The sequence below is a fragment of the Trichoderma reesei genome (genome assembly GCF_000167675.1).
Source record: "Trichoderma reesei QM6a unplaced genomic scaffold TRIREscaffold_2, whole genome shotgun sequence".
NCBI lineage: Eukaryota > Fungi > Ascomycota > Sordariomycetes > Hypocreales > Hypocreaceae > Trichoderma > Trichoderma reesei.
Window position 1 is genome coordinate 1,065,999 of NW_006711149.1, and position 12,905 is coordinate 1,078,903.

A 12,905-nucleotide genomic window follows, 5' to 3' on the forward strand; every position below is an offset into this window, starting at 1 on the left:
AAAATGAAGGAGAAAGACGGCTACCTAGGTTCGGTTGGCCTTTAAGAGGGGGACACAGCATCCTTTTCAACAGTTTTGATGCTCAGCTTATTCTTACCAGCAGTGCTTCTAAGGTTGGTTCTAGTACCTTTGTACAGGTACTGGTACGCTGCTCCTATCTGACGGGAGGAAATCTCCGCATCAGTGCCGGGCCCGCTCCGTGGACGGATTACGGAGTCGTGGTGCAGGCCGCGTACAAGTACTTGGTGCGAGACACAGACGGGAGACTCTCAATGAAGCCTGTGACAGCTCTTCGACAAAGGTGCATCTTGTGGCAAGGCTGGATTTGGGTCCGTGCATCTGCTTACTACCTTACCTAGGTAGGCGGTACCTTTCTTTGCAGGTCTGCAGTTCCGTTGATCCTGTTGAAATTCCATCGAGCCATCTGACTGGCCGAGTTGATGATAAGAGGCCACGTTGTAGGCATTACCAGCTACCTACTATACCTACTGGCGAGCAACAACTCGAAACCCGCTCATGTGCCATCGATATATATGCATCATGTCTTGTAATCACTACCTAGTCTCGATCAAATGAAGCTGACTTTTCGGTAACTAGAAGTACCTACCCAAGGGAGTCAGGTAGCAGCGGGATTGAAGAAGCCAAGGAGGTGAAAGTCTCTTATAGCAATCAACTGCAATCAGACAGGCCCTTTGGTGACAGAAAGTCCCTGGCGATACACTCACTCACTGCCGTTTCTGGAACCCTGCTTGAGCGTGCTTTGACCAGTCCATGAGCCATTTTCATCCCAACAGCGTCGAATCCTGCACCTGTTTGCATGCTAGTTCTGCACCCGGCACACTCTCAGCGGGGCGGATGGTCTGAGATTTGCTGATTCCTCCTTGCCAGAAAGTCAAGCAAGACACGACATGCAGAACCCGAGTACGGCGTATGGAGTCCGAGTCGTACGGCCGCCGTCGGTGATCATCGAATGGCACCACCGGGGTACGGACCAGTGCAGGAGTCTACGGTAGACGGCCAGGTATCACGCTGGGCCTCTTTCATAATCGGGTAGGTACTTACTACGAGTAAGGGACTCGTACTCCCTGAGGCACTTGCATGCCCGGTACGAGTACGCCAAATACCGTGCTGTTATACGCGTAATTCATTTCGAGACACAGAGGGAGACGACATAGTTACTACTACTAGTACCTAAGAGTCGATGGGAATAATCGAAGATGAATTGGCTGGCTGTGAGGGGATGTCTACGATCGCGATGGAAAGGGTTGTACTACTCATGATCCGTGCATGCAACAGTAAGCCATGACTACCTACTATTAGGCTGGTGCACACAAGTGATGATGCCTATATTGTACGTACGCATTCCCGAGATCCTTTCCGTTGTCCAGCTTGCGATGTGACGTCCGCCGGGGCCCTTGCTCGCTAGTTAATGTCAAGGACCAGCATTCGAACAATCGTCCGGAGCCCTCCGGACTGCAAATGCAATAGCACGCTGCCGCAGGTCTGCCATCGCTCCGGCTCAGGTTAGGCGCCGGCGCCGGCGCGCAGGGAGTCGCTGTTGATGGGCTTCGATCTGAAAATGAGCAGCGTCATGGGCGTTGCTCCTCGATTTTGGCCAGGGGCGTATTCGGGAAGTCCGCGGAAACAGTTGGCAAGCTCTCAGTCAGCCGTCGGAAGAGCCTCCTGACTTGATCAGCTACCAGAAGTCGTCCGCCTGCAGATCACGAATGGAAAGACAGCCGCAAGTAGACGAAACCTGATGCCGAGTACAGAACCGTTGAGGATCTATCCGTTCCCCGCGAACCTACTGTATCCATTGCCGATTCCGATTCCCCCGTACATGGGAAGTGCTGGCGCTGTTTGGTAGGCAGTTGACCTCTATGCTAGAGTACGCCACCTGCCGCTATTTGGGCCACGATGCCGGCAATTTGGTACTGTCAGGTTGGCATCGAGCAGGCCTCGGCATGGAGCTCGAAATCCACGGCAGCTGTTGAGGGTCTCAATGACAATCCCTGCTGAACACCTAGTTGGGGTCGATATCCCCAGAAGGCCAGGTGTACTTCGAACGCAGCTGTGGGACGTTCCTAGCACTCAGCTTGTCCCGATTTTCACCTCCCCGTCTTTTTTCAGTAATACTACCTACTAGGTAGGTATTCATCACCATCAGCTCAACGCTGCGAAAGAGTGCATAACCGCCATGACGACAGAGGCGGTGGTCATGCTTCTCCCCGGCGGCAATGGCGTCGATGACGGCCGCCCATTCGCTACCCTGAAATCCGCAAGTTCTTGCCTTGTATCCCTTACATGCTGCAATCAACGCCGCCCAGAGCAACCCCGCAAGCATCAAAAGCAAAGCGTCAAGGGAGCAGGATGCAAGGGAGAGGCGAAAAGGAGGGCGATTACGGAGTAAGGTAGACAAGACGATGTTGGAAGAGACCCAAGAGGCAGCGCAGGAGGGACAAGACGATGCTGCTATTCAGATTTCGACTTAGCTCCGCACCCGGAGGACCCTTAATCCGCGCCCAATCGCCTGCCCGCCAATCTGCCCCTCCCTCTATCACGTTTGACACAGCTGATAGGGCCGGCCTAAACGCCCTTGCAGCTCTCGCAAGACACCTTCTAAGAGCCCAGGCGGCTGGGGAGATAAAAAAAAAAAAAGGAAAAAGGGAAAAAAAGAGAGTGGCAGAGTCGAGAGAACCCAGAGACCGGGGGCCATATAAGGACTTAGCCGTGCTCGCTCGGGGCAGCGTAACGGGGGAGCCCAGGCTAAATTGACTCCAGCCTGCTGCTGTGCTTCCCTGCTCTGTGCTTCCCGGCTGCAGCCGTGTCTGGTGTACTGGCTGAGAGCTGTTTGGCGTCACCGTTGAGACAGCGCATGCTCCGTGTCGAAGGCAGATGATGGGATTGGGCTGCGGTCCGCTTCGAGATGGGTGAGTAACCGAACGACAGGGAGAGGGAGAGAGCGAGAGAGAGAGAGAGAGAGAGACGGTGACAGCGGCGGAGATGAGGAACAAGGGGAGAGGGAGCGAGAGCGAGGAAGAGAGGGAAAGGAAGCCGAGAGAGAGAGCTGCGTCGACCCTTGTTCCCCATCCCCAAAAGATTGATCGATCGATCAAGTCATTGATTGGTTGATCAATGCCGTCCATATACGATCGAGGCATCGGACGGCGATGCCTTCAATGTTGTGCGGCGTCGATGGGCGCACTACAAAGACCTCGCTTCTCCAATGGGCTAATTGCTGACAATTGATCGCGCGCAGTGCCCTCGCAATCGGCGCCGGACAACTCCCACGATCCTACCAAGTTCCCGAGGTCTGCGGCGAGGCTCGATGAAGATGCCGAATGGGATCAGACGTATCGGCCTCCAGCCGTGGACCCGGCCTTGCGCCATCCCCATCCAGCGCCTCCCCCAGAACCGACCGAGAAGACGATCCCAGTTCCTTTGGTCCTGACATCGCCGCGAACCCTCGGCCCTCACTCGCGATCCAACGCCGCCGGGGTAGCTGACCAGCCCCTTGGCACGGCCAAATCCGCCTATGGCCATCACCGCCAGACGTCCATCGTCCATGGCATCCAGCACTCGAGGAATGGCAGCGGCGCGAGCTCCTCGTCCAACCCGCTCAGTCCCCAGATGATTGCGGCCGCTGGACTGGGGCTCGACCGCATGGACATTCAGTCGGCCATAGCACGCCTGGAGGGAGATACTACTGGCTCGCCGCGGCCTGTCGCTACACCGACTGGGCAGATGACAAGCTCCGGCGATGGAACATATCCGATGAAGCGGTCGCCATCCGGCAACGGCGTCACTCCCCCAAGCACAACTTCGTCTCGCAGGGCAGAGAGGATGCATAGCAAGTCGAGGCGCGACCATCCGTCGCGCTCGTCCCGCCATCACCGAGACGAGCAGAAGACTGTAGGCGAATATGCTCTGCATGTGCTGTTTACGTCGGTGAGTTGGACCCATGACTGGGGCTCAAATATGAAGATGACATACTGACAGACTGTTGTTGTACAGTTCATCGCCCAAGCGGAGGAAAAGCTCAACGAATGCATCACCACCCCGTTCGATCCCGAACCTCAGATTGAGAAGATATGCGGTCCCGGTGTCGACCCGGCTTTCGACCAGCTCATTGTGGCCCTTGGCCACATCGCGAGCCCTAAACCGAAGAATCTGATCGACTCAATGATGCTTTGGAGGAAGAGCAAAAGCGATGCTGCCAACGAGGCGAGAGCTCAGCTGCAACAGTCACGAGCGGCGCAGCCCATGTCGCCGCTGCTGCGCAGAAACACCGAACCCGTCCCGATAGGACCAGTCATCTCGAACGGCTCCGACAGTGGCCTCTCGAGCGGCAGCTTGCTGGCCTCGAAGCAGGAGTTTGTGGCACAGCAGGAACGCCGCTCGACCGTGTCCATCTACATTCTCTGCCGCGTGCTGCTCGAGGTCATATGCCAGAGTAGCCTGGCAGCCATCACTCCCGAGGTGGAAGACAAGCTTGAGAGCATCATCTTCGGGCAGCTCAAGATTGCCGATAGCGAACAGCTGCTGGCGTCGCCTTTGAAGATGGCCAACTGGAATCTGTTTGCGCTTCTCCTCGGCCACATGAGCGACATCAACTTTGCCGGGGTCACTCGGAGGTTTATTGAAGATCTCGACAATCAAATGAATGAGCGCGTGACCAAGAGCCCGACCTCTCTGTCTCTCCGCGATGTCAATGAGGGAAAGATGGACCTTGTCCTGGGTGGCATGAAACACCTTCGCATCAAGATATCGCCCGAGGATGCTTGGGAGCAGTCGTGCGACTTCCTTGTCGCGCTGGGCCGCCTCTTCAACAGATCCCACGGCCAGAGGGTGAAGACGGCCTTTTGCCAGATTATCGATCTGCTGCTGCTCGGGATCGCGTCCAAGGCGAGCAACAGCCACCTAATGCATCCAAAGTGGATGGAGGTCGTGGCGGCCATCGGACCACGGTTGGCCCAAATGTTCACCAAGCCGCGACACTGGACTGTTGCGTTTCCGCTCACGGCCACGATGCTCTGCGTTTCCTCGCCCGATAACTTTGGAGCCCAGTGGCTGCAGCTGATCCTGCCTCTGCAGACGAAAGTCAAGGACAGGTTGACAAAGCCGTTGTGCCTGCAAGTCATTTCTCGCCTGGTATGGACTTACCTCTATCGTACCAACGACACCTTTCAGAGCGTGGCGCGTAAGCTGGAAGATGTGATCAAGCTGGTGCTACCACCCTCGAAGCGCAGCATTGTTGCATCTGACGCCACCATCACGGAGCCCCTGATTCAGATTATCCGCATCATCGGGTTCAAATACCCCGAGTTTTGCTTTCGCACCATCATATTCCCTCTCATCAATGCCGAGCTCTTCATCGCCAACAAGGAGCTGAGAGTCGAGCAGCTGGACCCGGACAGGATCGTGGTCGGCATCCGAGCCTTCCTGAGCATCATGTCTGATTTGGAAAAGGGAGAGCAAGGCCGGCCACCTTTCCCCCAGGTGTACGATTCTGGAACCACGGCCATCCCTGAACGATTCCCCGCATCGCCCATATTAGCACCGCCTCGCACTCCTTCTCTGTCTACGTCGGCCTCTTCATCTTCATCAATCAGGGAGTCTCACGTTTCGCGTCCCGTACTCACTCACGTACTTACCGACGGTGTCCGAGAGTACTACCTCAAGTTTTGTGAAATCCTCGGCAAGATTACCATTGTCTGCGACAACACCTTTGGTGGCCAGGCTGCCTTGGACGAAAAGTTTGGCAGCCCTGGCCCCAAGACACCCATCTCTGAATCCTTCACCTTTTCACGTCGTGATGAGCATCAAAGCGCGGCAGATCAGAAGCAAGCGTTTTACGAGCTACTACACGTTGCCGTGCAGGCACTCCCCCGCTGCCTCTCTGTCGATATACCCTTTAACTCCCTAATTAATCTCTTATGCACGGGCACTGCTCACGTCCAGTACAACATTGCTGAATCTTCTGCCAACTCCCTCAAGGCCATTGCTCGCCAGTCCCACGCGCAGCAGGTCACCATGGGCTTCGCACGCTTCATTTTTAACTTTGATGATCGATACTCGACCATGTCTGACGGCGGAATGCTGGGAGCTAACCACATCGAAAACACGCTGCGGCTCTATGTCGAGCTGCTGAAGATATGGATAGAGGAGATCAAGCAAAAGTCCCGAGACGCCGCCGCCGCGGGCGATTCCGAGGCAAACGGCTCCGACAACCGAGCCCTGAAGCTGGATCTGTCCAGCATCTGGGCGGAAGTTGACCAGGCCGAAGCACACGGGCTGTTCTTTCTCTGCTCCCAGTCACGGCGCGTTCGGTACTTTGCAATCACGGTGCTCCGCCTCATCACCGAGTTTGACAAGGCTCTCGGAAAGGACCCATCTGAAGAAAAAGACTCGCTGAGACTAATCAATGTTCTCGAGAATGACTCGTCTCAGGTGATGAACTTCAACGACGAGCATCTATCCGTCGCTGAGCGAAGCAGACTGCAACGGGGCCTGCAGAACGGCAACGGCAAAGGCGCCCTCGTTGAGCTCTGCACCAGTGAAGTGACCTATGATACGACGTTGTGGTTCAAGATCTTCCCTAACCTGATGCGGATTGCATTTGAAAAGTGCCCGTTTGCCGTTACAATCTGCCGAGACCTGATCTGCAACCGCGTCCTTCAGATGTACAAGCCCATTGTCTACCTGTCCGAGCCCTCAAGGGGTCCTCTCCATACTGGCGAGGGCGTTCACCATAACCGCCCGGTGCCTCGCTCGCCTACTACGCAGCCGGAGTCCATCGTGGAACAGTGGAAGCTGTATCTCATCTTTGCTTGTACCACCCTGGCAGATCCCGGGAGCCCGCCACAGAGTATCCCCAAGGAGGCCATTCAGCACACGCGCAAATCCTCGAAATCCTCTTCCTCGGCGGACAAGATCGTGACGGCGAGGACGCTTTTCAAGTACCTCATCCCGCTTTTGTCTGCCACATCGGCGTCGGTACGGGATGCCGTCGTCGTTGCCATGGGCTCCATCAACATACATATATATCAGACACTGCTTGAAGAGCTTCAAGGTCAGGTATCCCGCTGCAATGATGAAGCCCGTGCGAGAATCCACCAGCGAACAAACAGCAGCCCCCGCAGGAATCGCAAGATGGACCTCCTCAGGACAGAGATTACGCATGTTTTCAAACTGACGTCGCATTTCCTGAAAGATCCCATTGTCTACCAGTCCGACTTCTTCCTGAGCACGTTGACTGCCTACGCCAGAGACCTCAAGCTGTTCTTGATGGATGGAGAAGTGCAGATGGACTGGGAGTTCCAAAAGCTGCGGAGATACTACTGTGGGCTCATGGAGTCGCTGTATGAAGGCATCAACCGGACCAGCGACCCTACTCGCTGGATGACGTTTGAGTCTAGAAAATCGGCATTCTCCCTCATGGAGGACTGGTGCGGTTTCTCGCCCAACCAAAACCAGGTCCGGGCCAGAGAAGACAACATGCGGCAGAACCTGATAGACCAGCAATCCCTGGGCGAACGAGGCACGGCCACCGCAGCCATGGAGATTGAGAAGCGCAACCTCAGAACTGCGGCCCTGAGTGCCATGGCTTCCCTATGTGGCGGTCCCATCAGCTTGACGACGGAGAGCGGTGCCACGCTGCAGTTTGACATTCGCCGAATGCTCGCGTGGATCGAGGCCATCTTCAACTCGGGCAGCGACAAGATGAATGTCATAGGGAGGAGGGCTCTCAAAAACCTGGTGGTCCACAACAAAGAATACCCGTACCTGCTAGAGCACTGCATTGCGCGCTGTTACCTGGCGGACGTATCCAAAGTGCTGGAGAGCTACTTCATGGTCACGGTCGAGGTATTGCAGGACCACGGCGATTATCCCTGTCCCTTCTGGAAGCTCATAGCCCTGTGCCTGTTCATGCTCGGCAACGATCAGAGCGAGGTCCGGTCCAAGTCCTCGACTCTGCTGCGAGTGCTCGAGACTCGTCAGCAGAGGAACTCCAAGATTCAGGACTTTGACATCAGCGTTTCCGATAAGACGCAGGCCGTGTACAAGCTGGCCCAGTTTGAAATCTCCAAGCGACTGGCGAACCAGTATACGGAGCTCGCCTTCCACGTCATCTCCGAGTTTACCTTGTACTTCAAGGACCTGCAGCCGGCCATGCAGCGAAACGTTGTTGCCGTTGTCTTGCCGTGGATCCAGGCCATTGAGCTGACGCTGGATCCCAACGGGGGTCCTACAGCCGAGTCCTACGTCCTCTTGGCCAACCTGCTGGAAATCACAATCAAGTCAGGAGGCGCGCTGCACAACGAAGTCCAGGCGCTGTGGCAGGCCCTCGCTACGGGGCCACACCCCGGCAACGTGCGTCTCGTGCTCGATTTCATCATGCAGCTGTGCCTGGAGCGACGCGAGCAGAACTTTGTCGAGTATGCCAAGCAGATTGTCGTGTTCCTCTCGACGTCAAACAGCCCGCCGGGCAGCAAAGTGGTCGAATTCCTGCTGACGCAAATCACTCCAAAGGCCATGGTGCCCATCGAGAAGAGGGAGATGGCGCAGACACCGCCCGACACCAGCAGCATGCCTTACTGCGCCGACCTGGCAGAAGCGCTCCCCGTCGGCACGAAACAGGCTGGCTTTTCTCTTGGCCAGCTCTCGCTGATTCTGCTCGTGGATCTCATGGTGTCTCCGGTGCTTCTCGCGCCGGATAGCGTGCCACTGCTGTTGCATGTTGTTACCGTGCTCTGGGATCACTACACGCCGTTGGTACAGGACCAGGCTCGCGAGATGCTGGTGCATCTCATTCACGAGCTGGTCATGTCGCGCATTGACGACCAGACAGATCCGCATCACAAGGAGTCTATAGAGGAACTGATAGATTTAGTTCGTCAGCATGATCGTTCCGTGGTGTGGAGCTACGAAGACAGCAACGGTAAGGTCTACGACCATGAGAACAAGGTGCCCCCCGGCATGGAATACCTCACCAACGAGGTGGTCAGGACCTTTGAGGTGTCGTTTCCGGGAATCAAGGAGCAATGGGGCAGGTTGTCGTTGACATGGGCTACGTCATGTCCCGTTAGGCACTTGGCATGCCGCTCATTTCAAATCTTCCGCTGCGTCCTCACCTCGTTGGATCAGTACATGCTTGGAGATATGCTTGCTCGCCTGTCCAATACTATTGCGGACGAGGACCCTGAGATTCAAGCCTTTTCCATGGAGATCCTGACGACTCTCAAGACGCTCATTATCAAGCTGGACCCTGAGAAGCTCATCACCTTCCCGCAACTATTCTGGACTACGTGCGCATGCTTGGATTCAATCAACGAGCGAGAGTTCCTTGAGGCGGTGGAGATGCTGGACGTGCTCATTGACAAGGTCGATTTCAGAGCCCCGAACGTGAGGAGGGTGATTGCAGACGGACAGCCAAGCCGGTGGGAGGGCCAGTTTGAAGGACTCCAGCCTTTGCTGCACAAGGGTCTGAGGTCATCGCTGTGTTGGCAGCCGACGCTTGACATTATGGACAAGCTGGTCAAGCTCCCCGGAGACGGCCTCATTGGCGACGACAACCGGCTGTTCTTTGGTCTGCTGGCCAACTTCCCCCGATTCCTGGATGAGCTGGAACGCGGTGGACTTGGTCCGGAGGCTCTAAACACAGCCAAGATCCTGCTTTCCGAGTCCGATCGGCAGGGCCTTGAAGGCATTGGACATGTTCTGGACGGCTTAATCTCCGATCGCTTCCAGAGCGCCGAGGATTTCATGGTTCAGCTCCATGCCGCGCTTCGCGAGTTTTATCTGCCGCACATGGAGTTCAAGATGATCACGTTCCTGATGGGACTGTTGACGAATTCGCTGTCTTGGGTCAAGGTTCAAACCATGCGGATCCTCTGCGTCGTGATTCCGGATATTGACATGCGAAACCCGGAGATTGCCGTTCACGGGTCCGATCTCATATCGCCGCTACTGCGTCTGCTGCAGTCCGAGTTCTGCATGGGGGCTCTCGAGGTGCTGGACAACATCATGACCATGTCCGGAAGCCACATGGACAAACAGCACCTGAGGATGAGCATGGCTCGCTTGACGTCGAAAGCGGTGCGAAAGGAGTACGAGCGCACCCAGAGCCTGTTTGGCATCCCCGAGCTATCCGGATGGGCCATTCCGGTGCCCGCGAAGAAGACGGAGGCGACCAGAGCCAACATTCATGCCGCGTTTTACATGTGCCAAAGCGCCGAGGGCTCATCGACCGAGCCTACGCCGACAGCCGGCGTCGAGTTTCATTCGGAGGACTTTCCGTATGGATACTTTGACTCGTTGGATCGGACGGAGACAATGCTGTCTGATGAGGCGCGGGGCGATGCTCATCCTGGCGACCTGGTTACGAAGTTGGATAGCCTCGATGACTTCTTTGATGAGCCCGCGAGTCCTCACACGGACGATGACGGGCGTTCTTCCATGACCATTACAGAGTTTACGCCCGAGTCCTACGAGACGGGGACAGAGCTGTACGACGAACAGATCCTGCCCATCCTGCACGAAGCATCCAACAACGGCAACACTTCGTTCCAAAACGGGTTCGTCGATCGACCGGCGGCAGTCTTTTCAGGGGTGAATGCCTCCAATACAATGACCCCAGGTGCATTCTCCGTCGGCGGCGTCCTATCGCCTCCCCGGCCAGGCCTCCACGCTCGCTCAATCACATCGCCTTCGGCACCACCGTCGCACTACCCGCACGATTTCGCGTCCGACGATGAGCTGGCCATGAGCGGGTTTTCGGATGCAGACGATGAGCGGATCGATCTGGGAAGCATGGACGACGGGTCATCGTTTTCGCTGGAGAGCACCTATGGGACGACCCAACGACAGGGGCCGCCGCCTCCGCAGCCGAACTTTGTGCGGCTGACGAGCAGGTCGAGGGAGAGGCAGAGGGACAAGGCGCCTCCGCAGCCAGTGCCCAAGATGTCGAGCAAGCTGTACATGACGAATATTCCTGGGCAAGGGGACGTTATTTAGGTTGGGGGGAAAAGCGGGAGCGATATAGACGTGTGTTTTGTTTCCCACTCCTTTGACTATACAGGCCCGCGTTTGTTTGTTTTTTTTTATCTTTTCTTTATGTCTCTCTTTTGGGTTGGATTATGAATGTCATGAGGCATGTGGGAGTTTTTTCTTTATTTCAACATGAGCCGCAATGTGATGAGATTTTGAGGGAATGGGAGGAGGACGGATTTGGGCAAATCATAGATGAGTCAAGTCAAAAAAAAAAAGCAAATAATACCCTCTGGCAATTTTCTGTTGGAACGAGAAGGGGGGGAGATGGGGAGAAAACTTGGGCGTTGGAAGGGGAGGAGTTGGTTGGAACGAAAAAGGGGGGCGTTGATGTGATGTCGAGGGTGTGTACGTATGTGTGTGGTAGATGTTAGATATCAGGTTGAGTCTCCTATTCGAATGATCAAGTGCAGTGATGACGTTGAGATTGAATGGGCAATTGATAATTGCAAGCCATTCGTTTCTGCGATGGAATCTGAGCTGTAAGTTGATTCGTTCACAGGGGAGTGGCCTGATGGCATGTCAATTCGGCATCACGAGAGCCAAATGGGTGGTCCGAAGAGAGCCAGGCACGTGATCCAGGTTAGGCACTTGGTCCGGCATCTCAGCCAACTCCGCCATTGAACTCTGTTTGAATCACCATCAACCACGACTCGAATCCTCTTCTCATTGTGGCTGATCCCGAACTTCTTCCATTGACACACAAAAAAAAAAAGAGAGGAAATTGTCATATACGGCTTGAACGTGGTTTCGTTGCTCAAGCGAGAAACACGTAGTCAAAAAGACCGGGCTTCAAGTACAGGCTGGGCATTCACATAAGGGAGCAACTTTAGTCAACCTCTCACTCTCTCAGTCTCTTCTCTTTTGCCTGGCTCTCGGCTACCACACACTTTGCGTCATACTCAACGCCAATATACAGAAAACATACGATTCTGTCGTGATTCTCGTCACTTTCTACATATCTTTCAAATCCGTCACAATGGCCTCAAAGCAGCCAACGACAGAAAAAGACGAAATGGCCTCCGCCATCTCCAACCTCTCCATCGACACCCCAAAGGCAACAACACCCTCACAAACCAAACCCAAGCCCAAGAAGGCGAAGAAGAAGAACGAGCCCATCGCAGACTCATGGGAAGACGAAGACGTCTCCGACGAGGAACCAGCACAAGACAAGCATGACAACCAGCAAGAAGACGCCAAAGAACCACCAGCATCATCCTCATCATCAACGCCCTCCTCCTCCTCCTCCCTCACCACCCCCGCCGTGCCCCCTCCAACCCCAGCCTCGCCTCTCGCCCTGGACGCCTCCTACGAATGGGCCGCCCTCGCAACAGCAACAACAACAACAGCAGCTAACCAAGGCCAGGGCAGTTCCCCCGGCGGAGGGACGCCCGCGCGGAGGCCGGAGAAGACGGACGCGGTGGCCAGGCGGATGATTGCGGCGGGGCTGGGGCTCAAGGCGCCGCGGCAGACGGAGGAGCAGCGGGCGTATCAGCGGTCGGTGAGGGAGCAGGAGAAGAAGAGGCGGGAGGCGCAGAGGGCGGAGGAGGAGAGGCTGCGGGAGGCTGCGGAGCGGGCCAAGGCGGCGGTCTGGGAGGATTGAGGCGGCGGTTGTCCTTGGATGGAAATTCATATCATCATCATCATCATCATCATCATCATCGAATCATTAAGGCGGTGTTAAGGGGTTATAACTGATAGCAATTTATAACATGAGAAAGCAAACAGATGCGAGCCAAGTCGCTTGTGACTTGTGTCAGGGATTCCTATTGCCTGTAGGTAGATGGTGATATCCTAATGTCCCGGTCCTTGAGCTCCCAAACACGCCGACAAATGCCTCTATCAACCAACTCTCT

The 12,905-nt window shown here is 55.5% G+C and overlaps 2 protein-coding genes across 2 annotated transcripts; both read left to right on the plus strand.

Moving 5' to 3' along the window:
* Window positions 1-2,926: 2,926 nt before the first annotated feature.
* TRIREDRAFT_120156 (uncharacterized protein) lies at window positions 2,927-11,016 on the plus strand (the record flags this gene model as incomplete). Its single annotated transcript, XM_006962095.1, has 3 exons — window positions 2,927-2,930; window positions 3,260-3,948; window positions 4,015-11,016. 3 exons carry the CDS (start codon window positions 2,927-2,929, stop codon window positions 11,014-11,016), a joined length of 7,695 nt encoding a protein of 2,564 aa, XP_006962157.1.
* A 1,048-nt stretch (window positions 11,017-12,064) lies between these two features.
* TRIREDRAFT_103739 (uncharacterized protein) lies at window positions 12,065-12,652 on the plus strand (the record flags this gene model as incomplete). The annotated part of the gene is made up of 2 exons (XM_006962096.1): window positions 12,065-12,313; window positions 12,416-12,652. The coding sequence occupies 2 exons, from the start codon at window positions 12,065-12,067 to the stop codon at window positions 12,650-12,652; spliced, it is 486 nt and encodes a 161-aa protein (XP_006962158.1).
* Window positions 12,653-12,905: the final 253 nt, after the last annotated feature.